This window comes from Enoplosus armatus, chromosome 16 (genome assembly GCF_043641665.1).
Source record: "Enoplosus armatus isolate fEnoArm2 chromosome 16, fEnoArm2.hap1, whole genome shotgun sequence".
In the NCBI taxonomy this organism is placed as follows: Eukaryota; Metazoa; Chordata; class Actinopteri; order Centrarchiformes; family Enoplosidae; genus Enoplosus; species Enoplosus armatus.
Window position 1 is genome coordinate 4,233,324 of NC_092195.1, and position 19,424 is coordinate 4,252,747.

Genomic DNA, 19,424 nt, shown 5'->3' on the forward strand with positions numbered 1-19,424 from the left:
AATCTCCTCCATACACTGATATTTTTAAAACCTGTCTTGAAGATGCGTCTGCTAACATTCTATATTTTTCTTTTTACAGGGTGACATGTTGCCATGAACATGGGCAATGTCGTTTATTTTCATCATCCTATAATAATAACCACTAGCTCACCATATGTGTATTAATCCATGTCAGAAAATAGTCCCTAACAAAAGCACTGTTTCCCCCGTTTGAGTTTGCTGAAGACTACAGTGGCCAGCTGTTTGAGTAAATTACTGTTAATGTCTTTAGCATGACTCTATATATTTGTCTTTAGTAGGAGCAAATGGGCTTGGGCTTGATTGCCACAGAAAGGGTAGGCAAGTCAGGAAGAAGGACAAACAGTGTTGGTTTTGGTCTTTCCATAGGATTTGTTCATTTCAATTTATTTTCAAAAGTTTTTAAAACACTGCATAGACTGGCCATATCTGAATCTCCTCAGCCCCTCCTCCATCCCCAGGCCCTTCAGATCAGGTGACCAATCGCTGCTCTTTATTCCACATCCAGTTGAAATCCGATCTAAAGATGATTGAGCATGTTAGCCAAATGATCCCAACTTCCCAATCCACTGAAATGTTTATCAGCTGTCTTCAGACCCATTCATTCTCTAGCTTTTCTATGCCTACATTATTTGTTAATATTTTCGTACATTTTCTACAAAATATGCCCATTGTATTGTTTACATGTATCTGCAATTACGATTATTATCAATAATTCTATAAATCTTCTGGCATTTGTCTCATCTTATTTTGACTTCAAAGTAAAAGCACTTCAGCCAACATTTGCCTTTAAATGTGTCATAAATAAATGTACTTGAATAACTTTTGCCTTAAAATTCCCATTTGGAATCATCCAAAGCCTCATATCTAACCCTCAACACTATCAGAGCCCTGGAGTAACGCAACGTCTTAACATTTCATACATTATTCATCCAATATTCACAACAGACTCCCATCAGATTGAGATGACCATGGATAAATGCTATATGTATGTTTATCTTTCTGCCATTAACAAGAATATCTTTCTAAAGCACTCCCATTCATATATGTCATTTTTTAATTTTATTCTATTTAGAGTATGATGGCTGGCACTGGATGGCATATTTCTTCAGAAAGTTGGCTACTTCTGGTCACACTACTTGCACGGTTATTCCATTTATCCCAAATAAACCACACATGGAACACTTCCTGTGCATCACAGGATGCTTTCCAAAGAACAACACACAAGATAGCACACGACATTAAACAAGACCGTGGCAGATGTACAAAATCCCAAGAAAGGATCGTCAGAGTGGCTGAGTTTGCAAAAGGTGAAGGGACAGAGCATTGAAAGGGATTAAGACATTGATAATGGCAATAGAATAAAACAATGGCCCATCAGCCGGAGCAGCATAGATTCATATGACAAGCCTGTAAGCTGGTGACTACAATAAAATGTGTAATTTGATGCAAAACACTGTCACCCTGAACTTTATCTCCCATAATTCACATGCTTGTTAATGTGATTGAAATGATGCCATCCCTAGATCTTCCGTTGATAATGGACTTACAAATTATTTGCAAGCACACACAGCTAGGTTCATGTTTGGGGTGTAGGTCAGCTTCTTACACATCCAGACCAGTCCTCGCAGACAATGAAGGCATTTCACCGCTGCAGCTCGCAATTAAACTCGACGCAGGACTTAGCGAAAGTGAAACAAAGGCAATGTGATTGTTTCGTCTATCAGGAAAATTAAAGAGGGAGTACAAGTCCCAAGGAGGGAAAATGGATGAGTTAATCACGGCGCTAACGAGAAGGGGGCGCGGGAACACGGATGCCTTTACATCATCCTGCTCTGACAGGACAGCTGAGGTGCCATAACCAGGCGGGGAGACTCCGGCTCCGACAGCCCGGTGCCTTTCAACCTCTCTGCACTCGCACTCTTGTCAAAGCGGGATCAAGGTCCCGCAGCAAATATTTGAGCAATTATCCCAGCGCTTTGCAGTGTCTCAGCCACATGAAAGAGCTTAAAAAGGGACAGTACAGAACTGTGCAGTTTTCTCCTCCAACACCTCTATTGTACTGAATATTCTGAGTAGAAAGACTACAATTACATTTCCATCTAATGTCTTCTGCGGGTGGGGGGGGGGGGGTACTGTACGTTATCTCCCTACCTGTCAGTTAGGTGCAGCCCAGAAATACAGCGCAGTATGTATTTTATCAACATAAATAGAAACATGTCCTTAAAGGCAACAGTGACAGCAATAGCAAGACAGCTTTGTTTGTAGTCGACTTGAAAGCAGAGCCCTCTTTTTGCGCTGCAGCGGCCAAGCTCCCTGACCTACACCAGGAAGTGCTGAAAGCCACGATCGCACTGTGCAGGCGAAAACAGAAAACAGAAAGTCAGCAACCAGCTGAAGATGGAGCAGTAGTTTTGTAGCGATGGTGCCCCCCCCCCCCCCCGCTTAAAAAAAAAAGAGGAAGCAGCGCTGCACTCAGCGTCCCCGACAGAAAGCTGTCAGTCATAAATCCCGCAGTGGGTTTGTGCAGACAGGTAAGGGCTGCCGAGGTCAGCACATCTCCATGACAGATCTTTTCTCCAGGTACCCCGAGAGGAGTCGACCATCAGAGGCCATTGATCACAGTAATCAAAAAGCATGTGCTGTATGATAGTGAGAATCATCGGCACCAACAAATCACCCCCGACAAACAGAGAGAGAGAGGAGAGACGCAGACCAGGCACGTCGATTTATTCTCTGTTAACCAGTCCGGTCTGCAATCAATTCTGCTGCTAAAGAGCCGCCGTCAGAGCCATTTATATCCTCTCTTTATGTACTGACATGATCAGGGATGATAGGAGTCGTTAAACTGGATTGTGTTTGAAATTTTGAGTTGAAGTCTTTTCATAAAATCCACCACAGTTTTCAAGTTTTCATTCATGTTCAAATCATCACGAAGGGCATTCTTCTCCATATCTATCAAGATAGAGTGCGGTCTTGTGTACAGTGTGCACTTGCTTTGACTGTGTGTGTGTGTTTTGTTTAACCATGAGAGAGAGAGAGCGGGCTTTGAAAGACGTCCGATGCGTTTGATGATGTCCAAGACCATTTCGCATCTCCATAAACCTTTGAAGCGTGTTTTCAAAATGAAGTTTTTCAAGACAGTCCATGTGAGCTGTCAGTCAAACGTAGTCTGAATTACCGGGGTGATCTGCTCACATCTGATTTTAAAATGTAAACATGGAGCTAAAGTCACAGTGAAGAGAGAAAATAAATAGTCTTCTATCTAGTCTTCTATAAACTGAATATATTTCTCTTTCATTTTTCACCATTTGATGACATTTTATAGACTAAATTAAATGATTTTGAGAAAATAAGGGGTAGATTAATTTCCAACTTTTTTTTTTCCATGATTCAACTTCATAAATGAAGAAGCTCATTTTTGACAAGGCTTCACTGTTGCCTACAGTCTGTCATGTACAAAAAGGTTAACCCTTTTCTTGAAATAGTGTCAATGCAGTCGCTCTACATTAAAATTCCTCCTCCTTAACTTTAAAGGTAGGTCCAGCCCACCTTCACTTCAAACGGTGCCAAAGACTTACAGCAGCAGACCAAAGATAAAAAGATGTGGAGGTAAAAGAGAGAAAGGAGCAAGGGAGGGGGAAAAAAAGTGAAATAACAGAACGGAGTGTTACCTTTTCTTTGTCTCTCATGGATCCTTTTCCGAGAATTGACATCTTTGTGAGAGTGTCCTCCTGTAGTCTCTTTAACGAGTTCCCGCGTGGCCCGAGGAGTTTGCCGACAAAGTTAAACTGCAACAGAGAGCGAGAGCGCGGAACAATCAGAATCTGTGTGTTTGAGATAAAGAGCAAAGACATTTCTTATGTCAATCACACGTGGCCCAACCTGCGACTGAAGCTAATGAAAACCCATCAGCAGTTTTCTCCTGTCCGTGTCTTGATAGGATCAGCATGGAAGCATTTCTGAGATGTGTTATCGCAGGTTCACCTCTTCATTATTCGTTATGGTTTCATATGGCATGAAGATTGGCTCTCTGTCCGAAAATCTTAGCCTACAATTAGCATGTGCAGTCACAAGGGTGTAAGTTTGGTTTGAGAAGTGGGGAGGACCCAATGAAGTCAGAGCTTCCTCAACCCCCAAAAAACAAACAAACATGTGAATGCTATTTCCTAAATGTATCTATATTTATATCAACACATTTTAATGAAATTGGTTATCGTGTTTCCATAATGATGGTGGTTTAACAGAAATGCATTATGGATGACCTTAAGAGAGACCTGAGACACGGGTTATCTATCATTTGTATGATTAATAACTCTGTTTTCCATCTTTCCGACAAAAGGGTGGCGTCCTTAGCTTTTTATTGTTGCATGTTCCAGTGCAGTGCAGACAGCAATGAGACTTGCAACAGTCAAATAAATAACGACAATAAGAACAAGATTAGAAAAAAAAATGCATTTGAATAAGAAAAAAAAAAAATACAAAAAAAGAGTAATACAAATAAACGGCTTGACTTTACGGCCTTAATAAAACATAGATTAAATGCCTGCAGTCCAACAAGGCAGGGAAGCCTGTACCTGTATGTGGCCTGAGAGGTGGAATCCGGGGCTGCTCCTAAAACTTAATTACTGAGAGTCCACGGCAACAGCTGAAGGTGACCCACACGAGGGTATCAACATTTTGATTAACTTGCTCTCCTCTGAATTTCAGCAGCTGGACACTTTTTTGATTGAATCAAACCAGGGTGGGGTGGGGGATGGGGAGAAGACAAAACACTCCGTCCCCCATGCCCAGTGGAAATGATGCCCTTGTACAGTAGTAATAATGAGTAAACTAGGACTGGTGCAATAAGCCTATTTACCTATGTTTTATTACCTCTATGAGATCTGCAACCAACCTTCATTTTTAATGGTGTTTTTTTGGCATTGTGTGAATTTATTTACAGGTGACAGTAGAGACATGATGGGAAACAAGGAGAGAGAAATAGGGAACAACATGCAACAAAGGTTCCTGGCCAGATGCAAACCAACCAAATCAACCTTAATTGACTCATATCACAATAAACTGTCAATAAAATGGTCAAAATGGATGCAGCAGAAGCCAAGATATCCTGAGTATTAGTCCCTTGGTCAGGCTCCTATACCTTTCCCACAATGCAACAGACTTATAAAACTGTTTTCACAGGCAGTGAACTACTCCCCATGACTAGTAAATTGACTTTGAAATGTAAAATTGGAGTTCAACCAACTAACTAGCCTCGAAGTGCAGTCCAGAAGTCTTAAACTGCTCAGACTTTGATTGATTAGTAGAAACAATAATGTCACTAATGTGATAAAAAAAAAGGGCCTGAAATCATCATTACATGAATCATTATGATGGTAAATGTGACCATTTATCATGCAACATAGTAGGATTTAGGACGTATTTGAGGTCACATAGCTTCTGCCTATTTCCTTTTGTGAAATCAGAACTTTACTGATATCACTTCAAAGTATTTCCTGAATCCGTTGAACCGCATGTTCCTGAATGTTTGAGCATAAATTTTCAATGTGTGCAACATTATCATAATGTGCTTGCTTGAGCTAACATTGAACTTGACCACCTCTGGCATGTCGCCGTCTATCAGAGGCTTCCCGGCTTAGATTACTTCACAAGGTCGGCGCTTTTTAGCCATAAAAACCCATATGTTATGCATTACTCTGCTGTGAGCAGACGCCCATCTAAGTCACACAACCTCTACACGGGCTAAACACAATTCCACCTGCAGCTGGAGATGGTCAGGGAAACAAAAAAAAAGAGAGCGATGCTTTTCTACCCCCTCTCCATGTTTTCTTTTAACAGTGAGTTATACAGCTGTCTCCTTCGACTATCTAGGTCATCAATTAGCTAGCAGGAGGTTTGGTTCTTCACCTCACCTATATCTCTCCTGCCTTTTGTTCAGAAAGCGAGTGCTTATGAGGAGGCTCCTGCCAAATCCTGGGAGAGGGATTTGAGAGGCGAGCTGTAGTGATTCGCTCTAATGCAGTAACTGACTGTCGGGTTTTCATCCTGGCCGGTCTGAACTCCAGCAGTTCTCGCCTACTGTATGTTGCTTCAACTTTTATAATTACCCCCAAGTCCTGTGACTGGATGTGATCATACAGGGCCATATTCAGCTCAAGTTAAATACCCCTCCAGTGCCCCACTGTGCTAATTCCAACCCTTCACTTGCAAATGGGAATAAGTGGCCCCCTGCAAAGGTATGACCTTGGATTGATGAATATGCAAGACATGTCCACCTTCACATGAGAGATTGTGGACTTCGGTGTATACTTGGGTCCATTTGCACGCTGCGTACTTCACCTGAAACATTGCAATACCTCTGGTGAAATTTGCACACTAATTTACTCCAAATATATCGAGTGGAACACGAATTGTTGGGTCAGGAAAATTACATTTAAAGTTACCTGAGCAAACAAGGTAGGCCCTGCCTGTAATGTATTCAAGTTTACAAAGGGATCATCAAAGGAGACAGCGCTGCCGGGGCCAACAGAGGGTGTCAGGAAATGTTTTAAATGTGCTGAGTTTAACCGATGTCCTGCGCATCCATCATTTCCACCTGGATAGAGCCTTGATCACTGAGCTGTGCCGTCTCCTGAACAATGATTTGCAGAGCCGGATCACACAGCAGACATCTCTCTGCCTTACTGCAGCTTTTGTGCAGTCCGTTCCACCTTTCTGACATGTTTCGTATTGGACATTTGTATGGATAGCTCAGCCCTCAGTCGACCAACGGTGTTCCACACACACAGATGGATAAAGATGCTTGAACAAGGAGAAAAGCCGTTTTTCTGATCAAGAACAAAGTGCCACCATGTTGCTTTCAATCTCATGGTGTGGGTGCCATATCAGCTGTGCATACATGGGCATCAGGCAGAGAGCATGAAGGAGCACATTTACAGGGATGGAAAAATTAGACAGACTGTAGAACAGAAATTGGTGCAAACATGATTTTACTCTGCAGCTTGTTTGAGTTTCTGTGAAAGCAGGGACACATTCAGACACCAGCTTGTTGGTGAGCTAAGGAGAGAACAAATGGCCTTTTTCATTTAGAAGACACAATGCTGCCTGTCGTGGGCAGGATAGAAAGACCAGGAGAATATGTTGAATGAGAAAACAGCGACAATGTTCTTGGTCTGAATTCAAATCCAGCCAAAACAACCGATCGACCAGAACACCTGAAGAAACTCCTCCTCCGACATCCTCTGAAAATGAATTAAAGATTGCTTTATTAATTTGTATGAATGAATGTCAGATTTTGTAAACAAAATGTGTGTTAAACTAATCAATGTCCCGAGGGCACGTTTCTCATTTAATCATTCTGTCATTCTAAACAAAAATGAATTAAAAGGCACGTGAAACGTAAAAGACGTATCGTTCATTAGCAGAATTCATGTTCTTCAATTGTCTTTTTTGATTCTAATTTGGGGAAAGGTCCACGATATAAACCCATTTGTAGAAGTGCAAGATAATAAAACATAAATTCTTGGTGAACACAGTTTGAATAGGGTTAACACTGCAACGTCCCCAGTGCAAGTACGGCCAGGGACCTTTGTTACATCCCTCTCTGCTGTTGTCTCTCCACTGTAAAAGTGGCTTAAAATGCCCCAAAAATACTTTTACAAAACGTTGGTCAAGTTTGCAGTCAAGTCAGTTCTATGTTTCTGTACGCAAGTTGTGTGTGGGAGGTGGTTGGGGTGGATGGTGGGTGAACAAAGTGCAGGACGTAGACACCAGAGAGCAGGGTTAGCACCCTGAGTAAACACATCCTGTCTCGAAGCTCCATGAGTTTTCTCTTTGCGACCTTGCGTATATGTTCATTGAAAATGTTTCTTCATTATATTAATAAAACCATATTTCAGGTGGCATGTTTCTCTCTCCCATGTTTCTTGCTGTTGCAAGTTAGTCGTATATGAACGTAGTGTCTCAGAGACCGGGTTGGATCTTGAAGCCCTGTCTAGTTTTAAATCTGGTTTAGACCTTCATTATTACAGCTGATTGTGCTTAAAGGGTGTATATTCCTAAACTCCTTAAACCTGGGGCCATGTAATATTTTAGCGGAAAAGAAAGCTGTGCACAATGCACAGAGAGGGGGAGAAACAGGGGCCTAATGGGGGCCCAGCAGCTCGTTTTTGGCCCGGGCTCTGTAGCAGGTTGATCCAGCCATGGGTGTAACTTTTTGCAAATTGTTCTCATACTAGGCATGCACCGTCTTGAGCCACATCAGACAGTATTATACATAATATGGTGACATGATGTAATGGTATTAGTTTGGCACTATTTTAAGTTCCTGACTATTTAAAAAGAGATCATGCAGATTTGCTTCATATTTGTTTGACTAATGCCAGTAAATGTCAGCGAGAAGTCTTAATCTGGACATTTTAACACATCACCACTCAGTCAATACGTTTGCAGAGGCACACACACACACACACACACACACACACACATCTGCTCATATGGACAATCCTCCAAGTATATGAGTTATGTTACTGAACACACACACACACACACACACACTGTAATCCCTGCTGTTTATCAGAAATCAGAATCCCTCTGACTCCTACTGTGATTGATGCTTTGGGGTTTTGCTAATGCTTTAGTTATCACAAGGGATTATGTGATTTACAAAAACCTGCCTGGGCTCCTGTACTGGTTCATGTCATTAGACTGTATGAGAGGATTGTGCTGCTGCTGTCTGTAATCACCGGAATAAAAGCTGATGTGTTTAATCACAGGTTGTCGCCTGCTGCTCTGTTGTGGTGTTAGTTGCACCTAAAAATGCATACAAACAAAATACAAACAAAATACACAAAAGCAGAATTCAAATTGTCGCTCCATATTCAGCTGCAACAAAAAAAAGCATCATGTGGATGATTACAAAGACAGCGGACACAGGCAGAGAAAGGATGTATGATTAATCACACTTAACTTGAAGGGGGGCACATCTGAGATCTTTTCATCATTCGCTGAATGTAATGCCACAAACCCGGCAAAAGGTGTGCTCGCAGAGAGCCGGCGCACAGCGATTGTGCTGAGGATAGCAGGACAGGACCGACAGCAGAAGAATAAATCACCGCTCCCGGCGCAGAGAAAAAGCCACATTCTGAACTGGAAATAAACCAGTGGGACTCCTTACGCCTCGCTAATGGCCTGCGGTGCTTTCTGCCAAAAGATGCTCTCTGAGAGGGGGCCCACAGATCCGGCAAATGTACAGATTAGCGCTGATAGTGCATCCTTGCTCTAAAGGTGGGATATTTTTAGTTCCTGAGTAGGAGTGACATTATGTGTCATACTAGTTAAATCATGAGCTGAAATCTTAGACTCTATTTCTGGAGACAAGGTTTCAATTAAATTTTGTCTTTTTCTAAAAAATCTATAAGACGTCGCTTCTCTACAGCATCGAGGTGTCAGAACTACACCGTGCAACACCATGATCTCATCAGTCTTGCCGATATCTTAGAAAGCTTCATCAGTGCTGGGTATTAAAAATCATGGCTGAGGAACAGCTCCATTTTACCACAGAGAATCAGCAGCCTGGAACCTGCTGCGTGGCGTCCTTGCCCGCTCCATTTTGATAAAAAGCTATGTTTGCGGAGGATGGATTTAACCTCTCCACACATGCTCCTAAACGGCTATTTGGAAAATGTCTGTGCCACTTCAATGCCAGAAGCCAAAAGGTGATGCTCGCTGCTCAAGAGAAAACCCATTCAAGTCCGACCGATCACTCTTGCCAGTGCTACCTGTCAGATAGAACAAATTGAATTTGTCTTCCTTCGGTGGCTTGTTGGAGCTCTAAACAGCGTATTAGTGGCTCTACTTATCAAAGCTGTCAAAGCAAATCTGTTAAGCTCTGAACCTAGGAGACTCAGATCAGCCTCCAGATGACACTACATACATACCGGTATGCTCAGCCCTCAGTGCTCACAAAAAATTAATTTCAGCTCTTCATCAGAGCACATGACAAAACGTGGTAAGAATAATGACTCTCTCTCTCTCTCTCTCACAGTTAAAGCAAAGCCACCCAGTAAGCTTTGATTTGGCGATTAGCAGGTACAAAGCCTGTGTTAAAACTAGGCTAAATGTGGTTTTAAAGTTAAACTTTTTTTTAAACATTTTGGTTGTTTCGACAGCCTTTCAATAACTATATTACAGTTCTGGAGCACATTGAAACTTCACATTGAAATATAGTCACTAAAATGCGGTTAGAACAATGGCTACGCAAGATAGCGTGCACTATGTGCAATGTATCTTTCACTGCGAGTACCATGGACATCTACATGGATTTGAACATGTAATATAACTATTGACAGATCAGACTTTGGTCTACTTGGTCACTGTGGTTACTTTCAAAAAGAACGCCCTGTTGTAATTCATCGCAGTCTGGCAATCCAATGTAATTCATCCTCGAAAACCTTATGTCCCCTTTTCATCCAGCGCCATCATCAGGGCAAGAGAGTTACTGCTTTATAATATTGGTGATTGTTTCCGTTCGGTGTCCTCCTGCCTCACTCAAACAAATTCCCAGCGAGCGCAAGTTTGGATGTTTTCAGTGGCAATTCTATTAAATAAATTAAAGCGTCGACTGAGGATGTGTCTGTCACAGCTCTATGGTTGGTCTCCAAAACTAGCATAAAGTGTTAAATTAAATGCTGGGTGTAGACTAATATGAACCCGGTATACTGCTGATATTACACCCTGCATGTTAGACTGACATTGGCATTATTTTACTGTGCTTGTCATTAAAATTCTTCTCCTAGGAAAACTAAACTCCAATGCACCTCTAGAGCTTTACTGGCTCTGTGTTTGACTCCTGTGCTGTGTTTCCTCCCTGCTGTCCTCTCCATCCACATACTGCAGTTTACCTCTGTCCTTCCCCCTTGAGGGCTGAGGTGAAAACTTGAGTGATGTCCCCGTCTAAGAGCAGCCCTCTCACTTTTACACCAGCCTCCCCATCGTGCTCCCAGCGGGAAATCCCTGTCATGCATCGAGCGCGAGGCTCCAATAAAACGCTACTGCCGGTGAAGGCTGAAGCGCTCTCAAAGGCGGCGGCAGTGTTATCGCTCAAAACGGCTTCATGTGGAGGTCATCGTGAAGCTGACTGTCTAGGACTCTATACATGTGACTCACTGTATGCACTGCATTGCAAAGCGCGATCACCCTATGAGCTATTCATTTTCATGAATGAAAGACTTCTAGAGCTTGAAAAAGTGCATGTATCTACCAAGAATCATGAGAAATCCACTGAACTCTCAAGAAAATGAAATCCACAGCGAGATAATACCTTCGAATCATATATTCATAAATATTCATTGACAAATTAATACGCCGAGACATCAAAGCGTCATTGACCAAGGTCAGGGTAATAGAGGTGTGTGTTAGTGTGTGTGTGTGTGTGTGTGTGTGTGAGGGAGGAGTGTGAGAATTACAGCTGTAACTTTTCAAAAGCTTAAACAATTCTTCAGACATGAGGTAACATGCCTAATATAGTTCTACCCCAGTTCTGTCAGCCAACACTCTGCCTGTACGCCGTCTTCCAGATATGCTACATCTAATAACATAAAGCATCAACAAAAAGTGTCAAGTGGCTGTTGTAAGGAATTTAAATCAAAACCAAGAGCTACTGTAGTTGTCTTCATTATCTATAAATAACAGAATCTAAAATTCTCTATCTGTGCACATCACATTGTTGCAGAGGTCTCTGGTGGTGGTACGATGGCACTTACTTTAGGAAACTGCTTGACTGGTATTAAAACTTTCTGGCCCAGTTTCATGTTCTTGTTGATGACGACGTCGATGAACTTCTCCTCTTCCTTCCCCTCATCTTTCTGGATTTTTTCAATCTCTGGAAAAAAAGAGGGAAGAAAGAAAAGCGATCAACATACAAGACTGTAAGATGACAGTAGTGGGACTGCAGCTAATATCGTCGTCATCGATTGAAGGAATAGTTCAGCATTAAGGGAAATACACTTTCTGAGAGAACAATGAGATCAATAACACTCTCGTGTCTGTGCGTTAAGTGCAGAGTTGGCCTAGCTTAGCGTGAAGACTTTAAGCAGTCAGCATGGGTTCAAGAGTTCAAAAATATGGGGAGTTATGTGCTGGAGCCATTTCTTGACAAACAACATGGCAACCACCGTTGCAGCACCTAACTGTAACCAAGAAATAGCTCCAACGCATAACTCCATCTGAGTCTAAAAACAGTTTGTTCCTACACAGGTTCAACAAACAAGATATATGATGTTAATCGTTTTGTTTTTTTTTACTTTGGACAGAGCTAGGCTAGCTGTTTCTCCCTGCTTCAAATCTTTATGCTAAGCTAGGCTGAAACAATTAGTTGATTGATTGATTACTTGATTAAATCAATAATCAATGTTTGTTTTTTTTTACATTTTTCATTCCAACTTCTCAGAATTTGCAGCTTGCCTCTGTTTTCTGTCATTGTAAATTGGCTGTTGGTTGGACAACACAAGCATATTAAAATTAATATCAACTTGGGCTCAACTGTGGTCAAAAAATGTTTTTAAGATTTCAAAAAGTCATTACAAGAACTGAACGAATAATAACTGAGAAAATAATTGTCAGATTAATCAATAATGACAATAAGTGTTGATATTTGTATGAGATTGGTATCAATGTTCTCATCTCACTTTCAGAAAGAAAGCAAATAAGCGGATTCCAAAGCAGGTCAAACTGTTTCTTTAATCTGCCAGTTTATAAAATGTCAGGAAAAATTCCAAAGGCTCTGTACAATTTTGCTCAGGTGATATCTTCAAAGCGCTTGTTTTGTCCAAGAAATACAAGCTATCAAATTTACAATAATATGAAACAAAGAATCACATCTGACAAGCTGGAACCAGTGACTGTGGTTTTTTTAATTGATATTAATTTTTCTTTTTTGTTAATTGGCCTGGTTAACAAATCATATCAAAACTGTTTTTATTGACAAATAGTGGTAGATCCCTTCAGCGTCACTCATCTCACCTACTGGCTGAGTCTAGATCACCATAGTACTTTGTAGTAGTAATTTGAGAAATACCAAATTACTTGTACAGGGGAAAAATAAGAAAAACGATGGGGAGGACACTGGAGCTTGCACCTCCAGGCTACCAAAAATATTGGCTGCCACGCTTCCTCTTATGGGAGAGGTAGACTTTGATGTATTTGGAGATGTAACCTTGAACGTTTAATCAGATGGATAACATCTGTGTTTCAGTGCCAGGAAAATGGTTTTGCAGGGAGGGCAGCCGAGAGGTGCGGGGAGGCTACGACAAAGACTCCAGGCTAAAAGCCCGGCAGGGGAAGGGGTGAGGCAGAGGGCGAGCTCCACCGCAGATTTATTTCTCCTGTTCAAAATGATTCCTGAATGATCAAAACGGAGCAGTCATGACGCTTCACGCTAAAACACAGCACGACCACATACACCACATTCTTCAGTTACACTAGGTCAGAAATTAGCTGAGCGTATCAGCACTGCAAACTACAAACTAAAAAGGCAATTGTGATTTCTTAACAAAGCTCTGCAGCATTACATTTGCAGACTGTAATTAAAACCTTTGATTTGAGTTTTAACGAGGATAAAAGGAGCATCAGTGAGATGGAGATATCTTTAAGCTTCAGTTTATCCCAAGGGGGGCAGAGAGTGCACACGTTCTGAGAAAAGACAACATTAATATTAATGCATCGCCTAGCAACGTGCCAAGACAGAGTTTCCTCCTTCCACCAGGCGTTGTCCTCAAAACATTCAGGCTCTGATGTATCAGGAGATTGTGACTGAGATTGTGTTTTAACTGCAAATCGTCCCTCTCTTTCTTTTTTTTTCTTTTTCTTTTTCTTTTTAAAGCTTACGGCGCAATTTTTCCGTCTTGCCCACAAAGAATATTTAGCATTTCCAAAGTCCAAATAAACCCCAACAGTGCACGGCAATCAATCAGCCGATGTAATAAGCAGCACAAAGCGTAGCTTCAAATGAGCTCAGCCTCTGAACGTGGCAACACAGAATCAGCAAGCGTGAATGAACTAACCAAGTCCTTTCAAAAGAGCTTGTTTGTGAGAAGATGTAGCGACGCGAACTGAGAACCACCTCCACCTCCGAGTCATTACCAAGTGTTCAAAAGAAAGAGATTTCAACATGCATCACTGACACAAGCACAATGTGCCTGTTGTTTTTGCCCCCCCCCCTTCCAGATCCCTCTCTTCCGGCTGCAAATGGATAGTGAACAGCGTGATATTCTAATTTGGCCGTTTGAGAGGCACAACAATCAGAGTCTTAGAATCGTGGAACTCATTGAAAAATATCACTAGAAGTCTCTTTCTCGATTGTTCCGGTTGCTGTCCTTTATGTGAACATGCGCCTTCCATTCAACAACAACAGCACTGACTTGTGCTGCACAGACAATGAAAGAAATTCAGTGGGTTGATAAAGCTCGTAAAGGCAATGTGTCTCGGCTGCTCGGAGACCCAAATGGAATGAATGAACGCACTATTTATTTGTGAAGATTTCCTTAAGGTATCTTATGTTTGACTCTGTGGGCTCTGGAGGAGCCACTTGGCCTATATACTGTTGTATGTGTGTATACATCCTGCTTCCCTGATGAGGACGATGTTGGTTTTTCTTACTCCTGACGAACAACTGGATCCTTTTCATTCCTTGCCTTCCATTTGAGTCTTGGAGGAGCTGCACACTTACAATATATCCCATATAACATTTAATCATTTTAGTTTCTGAGGCTCCAGAGTGTTTTAATATAAGCGAGATTAAATAATTATTCTTGGTTTATTACAAATGGGGTATTATTTTCCAGTTTTGGCCATCAATTGGGAACGTGGTGATATCACTACAACAGAAGTTCAGCTACCACTTCACTTCACTGAGGTCCAACAGAAAGGGAGCACACCTGAAATGTTGGTAACAATCCCTCATTCACAGGAAAACTGGGCGCACAAACCACGGATGCATTACAAGAGCTGGATACCGGACGCAAAGATGGCGCCCAGTCACTGGAATGAAAACTGTTGCCAAGCGCATACGTCAAAAAACATTTCTTGCTTGTGGGTTTACTTTACAGTGCCAACTGCACGTTTCTCCCCCCTTTCCTCGCTCACGCACTCCCGCTAAGCCTACAGACTTTACATTGGTTGTAAAACCTTCATGTATTAAAAATTCATAAGAGAAAGAGTAACACTTGACCTTGTTTGCAGTCCTGGTCTGTCAAACACTTTAAAGTCATCTTTTATAATGGTGCTCATGGGGTAAAATGCTCTACAGCAAGCAAACAAGGCCGTGTTTTCTCCACCTAGAACTTTGACAAACCTGCATGTTTAAGAAAAACCTGTGTGATAATCTTTTTCTTTTTAGTGACAAGTTCCCAAGTCTCAGCAATTTACCTGGTGACAACGATGTTATCATTACTAATAGGAATAAAGGGGTCAGTATGCTTCAAACAAGGTGCTTGTCCGATTGCCCCCGCTTCACCTTTACAATGTTGCAACTCTCTCAAGCACGGAGACTCAAGCACACCCCGACCTTAAAGGCCAGCACAACAAAGATAAGACCTATGTTGTATTAAAGAATATAAGAATAATAATCATCCTTTACTCCTTGCTATATCGAAACCACTCTGGAGCCTCAGAAAATCAAAAGGATACTATACCACACTGTATGCGTTGCACATTTGCAGTTCCTCTAAGGTACAAGACTCACATCAAACCGGAGGAATGAAATGAATTCGGCTGCTCTTTGGCAATGAGAATAACCAACATGTTCCAACAGCAGCGTCCCTCATTAGGGGAACAGGATGTACATACATATTCAACAATATATAGGGCGAGCAGCTCCTCCAGAGCACACAGACCAGAGAGTCAAACATAACTTAAGGAAATCTTCAAAATTCAATATTTCATTAATTCATTCCATTTGGCTCTCTCAGCAGCTGACACACATTGGCTTACAAAACTGAATTCTTTTCAGTTTCTTTTTTTTTTTTGTTGCATAGCTTCACAAGTCAACATCCAGATCAGAGCAATTAACTTACTAAAATAATACCAAAGTTGTTATAGACCTGAATTAGAGAGCGCTAACAACGTCCCCCTTTTTCCAACCAGAGGCTGGTTTCCCAGTCAAATCAAATATGTCAACTTCACAGCCTTTGTGCACACACTGCATGTTTAAAGTCTATAAAATGCATCTGCTCGGGCGATACCAGACAACGGGACACCACCACAGCTGTCTGCTGTTCTATTAAAAATGGACTCACTTAAAAGCAGCTCTGTGATTTAGGCCTCCCCATTTAAAATTCATAAACCGGGTAGATTTTGTGGGATTATGCATGACTTCAGCTGCGTGCCGGAGAGTCGAGTTGGGGAGGCAATTGGGTTAAGTTAAGTCTACCAGTTTCATGTTGAGGGGTGAGATACAGCCCCGGCACATCGGGTGCATCCCTTGTTACCGGACACGACGGAAGGGAGATTCACAACAATGGGGTCGCGTGTCGCTCTGTTATACACGTAGTGAATGTACTGTACCTCCTTCTGACCTGTAAAGCAAAAAGAATAAATGCAAACGGTTATATCTTTATTGTTTCGTGTTTTTCTTTTAATGTATACATGTACATACTGTTTTTAAACCTTTTTGTCTGCCAAAACCAGAAAGTGAGGCTGCAACAGAGAGTCCCGTCCCCCTGTAACATGTAAACATAAACTGTATCCTGAACTGTTGGTGCAGCTTTAACACTTTCTAAGATTCTGACTTCCATCACATTAAAGTACGGGGGTTTTGTAATTCTCACTGAGCCTCTTTAGAGTGTACTTTCACTGTGTCATACTGAATAACGGTCATGAACAATACCTTTTTCCCGAAGCTAAACACCAGCTGATGACAAATGATGCTAACTGTGGCAACTGACTTGACCCTAAATTAGACAACTAACTGACACACAAATTAGTTTCTGTCTAAACTGAATCCTGAGCAAGTGCCAGTTAACCTAGCTTAGCATGAAGCCTGGACGCTGAGGGAAAGAGCTAGCGTGGCTCTCCTCACACACCTATGAAGGCTTGCTAATTGCAACGTTGTACCTCGTTTGTTTAATCTGTGCTAAAACCAAAATGTAAAAGCGACAATTTGTGTTTACATGGAAATATAAAGGGGATGTTTGAATTACTCTATTTTCATTTACAGATTACCAATAATATCAAGGTGGTAAGAGCCAGTGTTGCTTTAATTTAAAGGTGAAAACAGCACTGGGTGCCCTTAGTGGTGCCACTTTGCTAAACAATATGTGTGAAGCAAAAGTTCACAGCTAACAAACATAATGAGAGGTATATTCTCCCTGCTGTATGCAATGATTCAAACACTAATTATCCAAGACCTCATAGTGGCGTTGGGTGTTCAAACTTTGAATTAACTCTACACAGACTTTGGACTGTAGATCTTGAGACCGGGGCCGTATAACCCCGTATCTTGGTTCAATTTAGCGGAACTGACTGGTTCTTGGGAATTAATTGTACATAAACATCGTTGCGTGCCACAATTGTTTTTTTATGTTATTGGCTCATCTTACAGGTATTTATCTAACTGTGGTATTTATCCAAGTATGGTGCCCCCGGCCAGTGTATGCCTCTCACACAAACCTTTTAGCTGCAGTAATACATCCGCCTTTATGCACTATTCATAGACAATCCTTTGGTCTAAAATACTAGTAGAAGCATTTGACATTTCAATTAAGCAACATGGTACGGTGTCTGTTATTGTGTTTGATGTCAAATGTTATGTGTTGAGTTGCATTTGTTATCTCTAGGCAATGCCACTCGCATTGCTAATCGTGAAATACCAACAAAACTGATTTATTTATTATTATTTGTTTTCTGATTATTTGCAGCGCTGTTCATTTCACTACAGCACACAGCGGATGCACCTGCACAGAAAAGCTTAGCTCTCAGTGTTTCCTTGCATAAATAATTGAATTGAAAATTGGAAGACAGTGAGTTTCTCTTCTGCTCAAGCAAGCATCTGAGGCAATAAAAAATATTTCTCGTCTAAATGGCGCGGTGGTATTTTATCAGCAGCTTTCCGCCACTTCCTTTATGCAACTGATGCTGTATGCTGCTGTCCGCGGCAGACAGACTCATTATTTTGTTGTTTTGCAATTACGGGTCAAATGAATGAAATGCTCCAACAGGAATGTCACATCATTATTCTCATTTTCCAGTTTCTATCCACCAGAACACGCTAATATAAACCCGATCAAAGGACACTGAGGTCACTCAGAAAGTTGAAATATTCACAAATAAAATGTAAGAAAATATAAGAGATGGAAGCTTGTCAACATAAATAAAACTGTACTGTACACATTTAAAGGCCCTGCTGAAATCCTGTGTTTTCTCAGTCAGTAGTCAGTAGCATTAGCACCAGTAGAAAAGGTCAATTACAAAGCAATATCAAGCTAAAGTTTGTTCACATTGGCTATCAGCCACGATTAGCTACTGGTCTTACCAGACAAGGCTGCAGCAGCTGGCAAGAGTGCGTTTTATTGCTTATTAATTCAACTTTTAATTTGCAAGAGGAAGATTATGTGTTAGTGGTGTGTTATTTCTTCTTTCTTCTTTTTATCTCTCATGTTAAGTAATTGTACTGTAGCTAAATTACAACTATTAATCTGTATTTTAGCACTGCAGCATTTTCTGTGCCAATGCAATAATCCCAATAAATAGTCATTATGTAATGTAGAGCAACCAAGCCTTCATCCATGTCTAAATACTAAACTCCACACTGTCTTGACATGTGAGTCTCCAGTCTCAATAAATTAGGACAAACTATGCTGCTTTGGACATGTTTAATGTTGTTGCTTCATCCCATAAAGACTGCAGCAGACTGACTGACTGCCGAGGGTTTCAGGCAGTATGGTCAGTGCCAGAAACAGTTTGCCCCACACACATTTCATGTGTGCTACCAGTGTGACCACACACATTTAGCGTGAATCATGGTGTCAAGGCTGTGACCCTTGAAAGAGAAACGCTAACGCTCAAAAGAGAAAAAAAAAAGCGGAAAAAAAAAAAAAAAAAAGAAACGCCTCGACTCGCTCCTGTCCTGAAATCTCAATTTCACTCTGGCTCCTCCATTGCCTTGACAAGGTCAGGCTGGCAGCAGGAATTCGTCTCGCCCCCTAATCTGGAGATTACATTCTCGGCGGCCAGGCAAGGCCCTCCCTCCTTCCCCTTCCCTTTCTGCCTCTCTCCCTGCAACCCTGCCAGCCTGGCTCTCTACTGCGAGGTAACGAGCCAAGACCCGCTTACAGTGTAGAGATAATGTCCACGGATTAAGACAGAGAGCCCCTCGAGTGGTGCCTCTTTCATTTCAGTATCCGGCCTGC

The 19,424-nt window shown here is 41.6% G+C and overlaps 1 protein-coding gene across 1 annotated transcript in view; it reads right to left on the reverse strand.

Moving 5' to 3' along the window:
• LOC139299114 (KH domain-containing, RNA-binding, signal transduction-associated protein 3-like) overlaps nt 1–19,424 on the reverse strand; it is an 82,801-nt gene that overhangs the window by 31,698 nt on the left and 31,679 nt on the right. Inside the window, exons 2-3 of the mRNA XM_070922012.1 lie at nt 11,784–11,902; nt 3,693–3,809 (exon numbers count right to left, since the gene is read on the reverse strand). Coding sequence (XP_070778113.1) covers nt 3,693–3,809; nt 11,784–11,902 — 236 coding nt within the window. The remainder of the gene's footprint in view (nt 1–3,692; nt 3,810–11,783; nt 11,903–19,424) is intronic.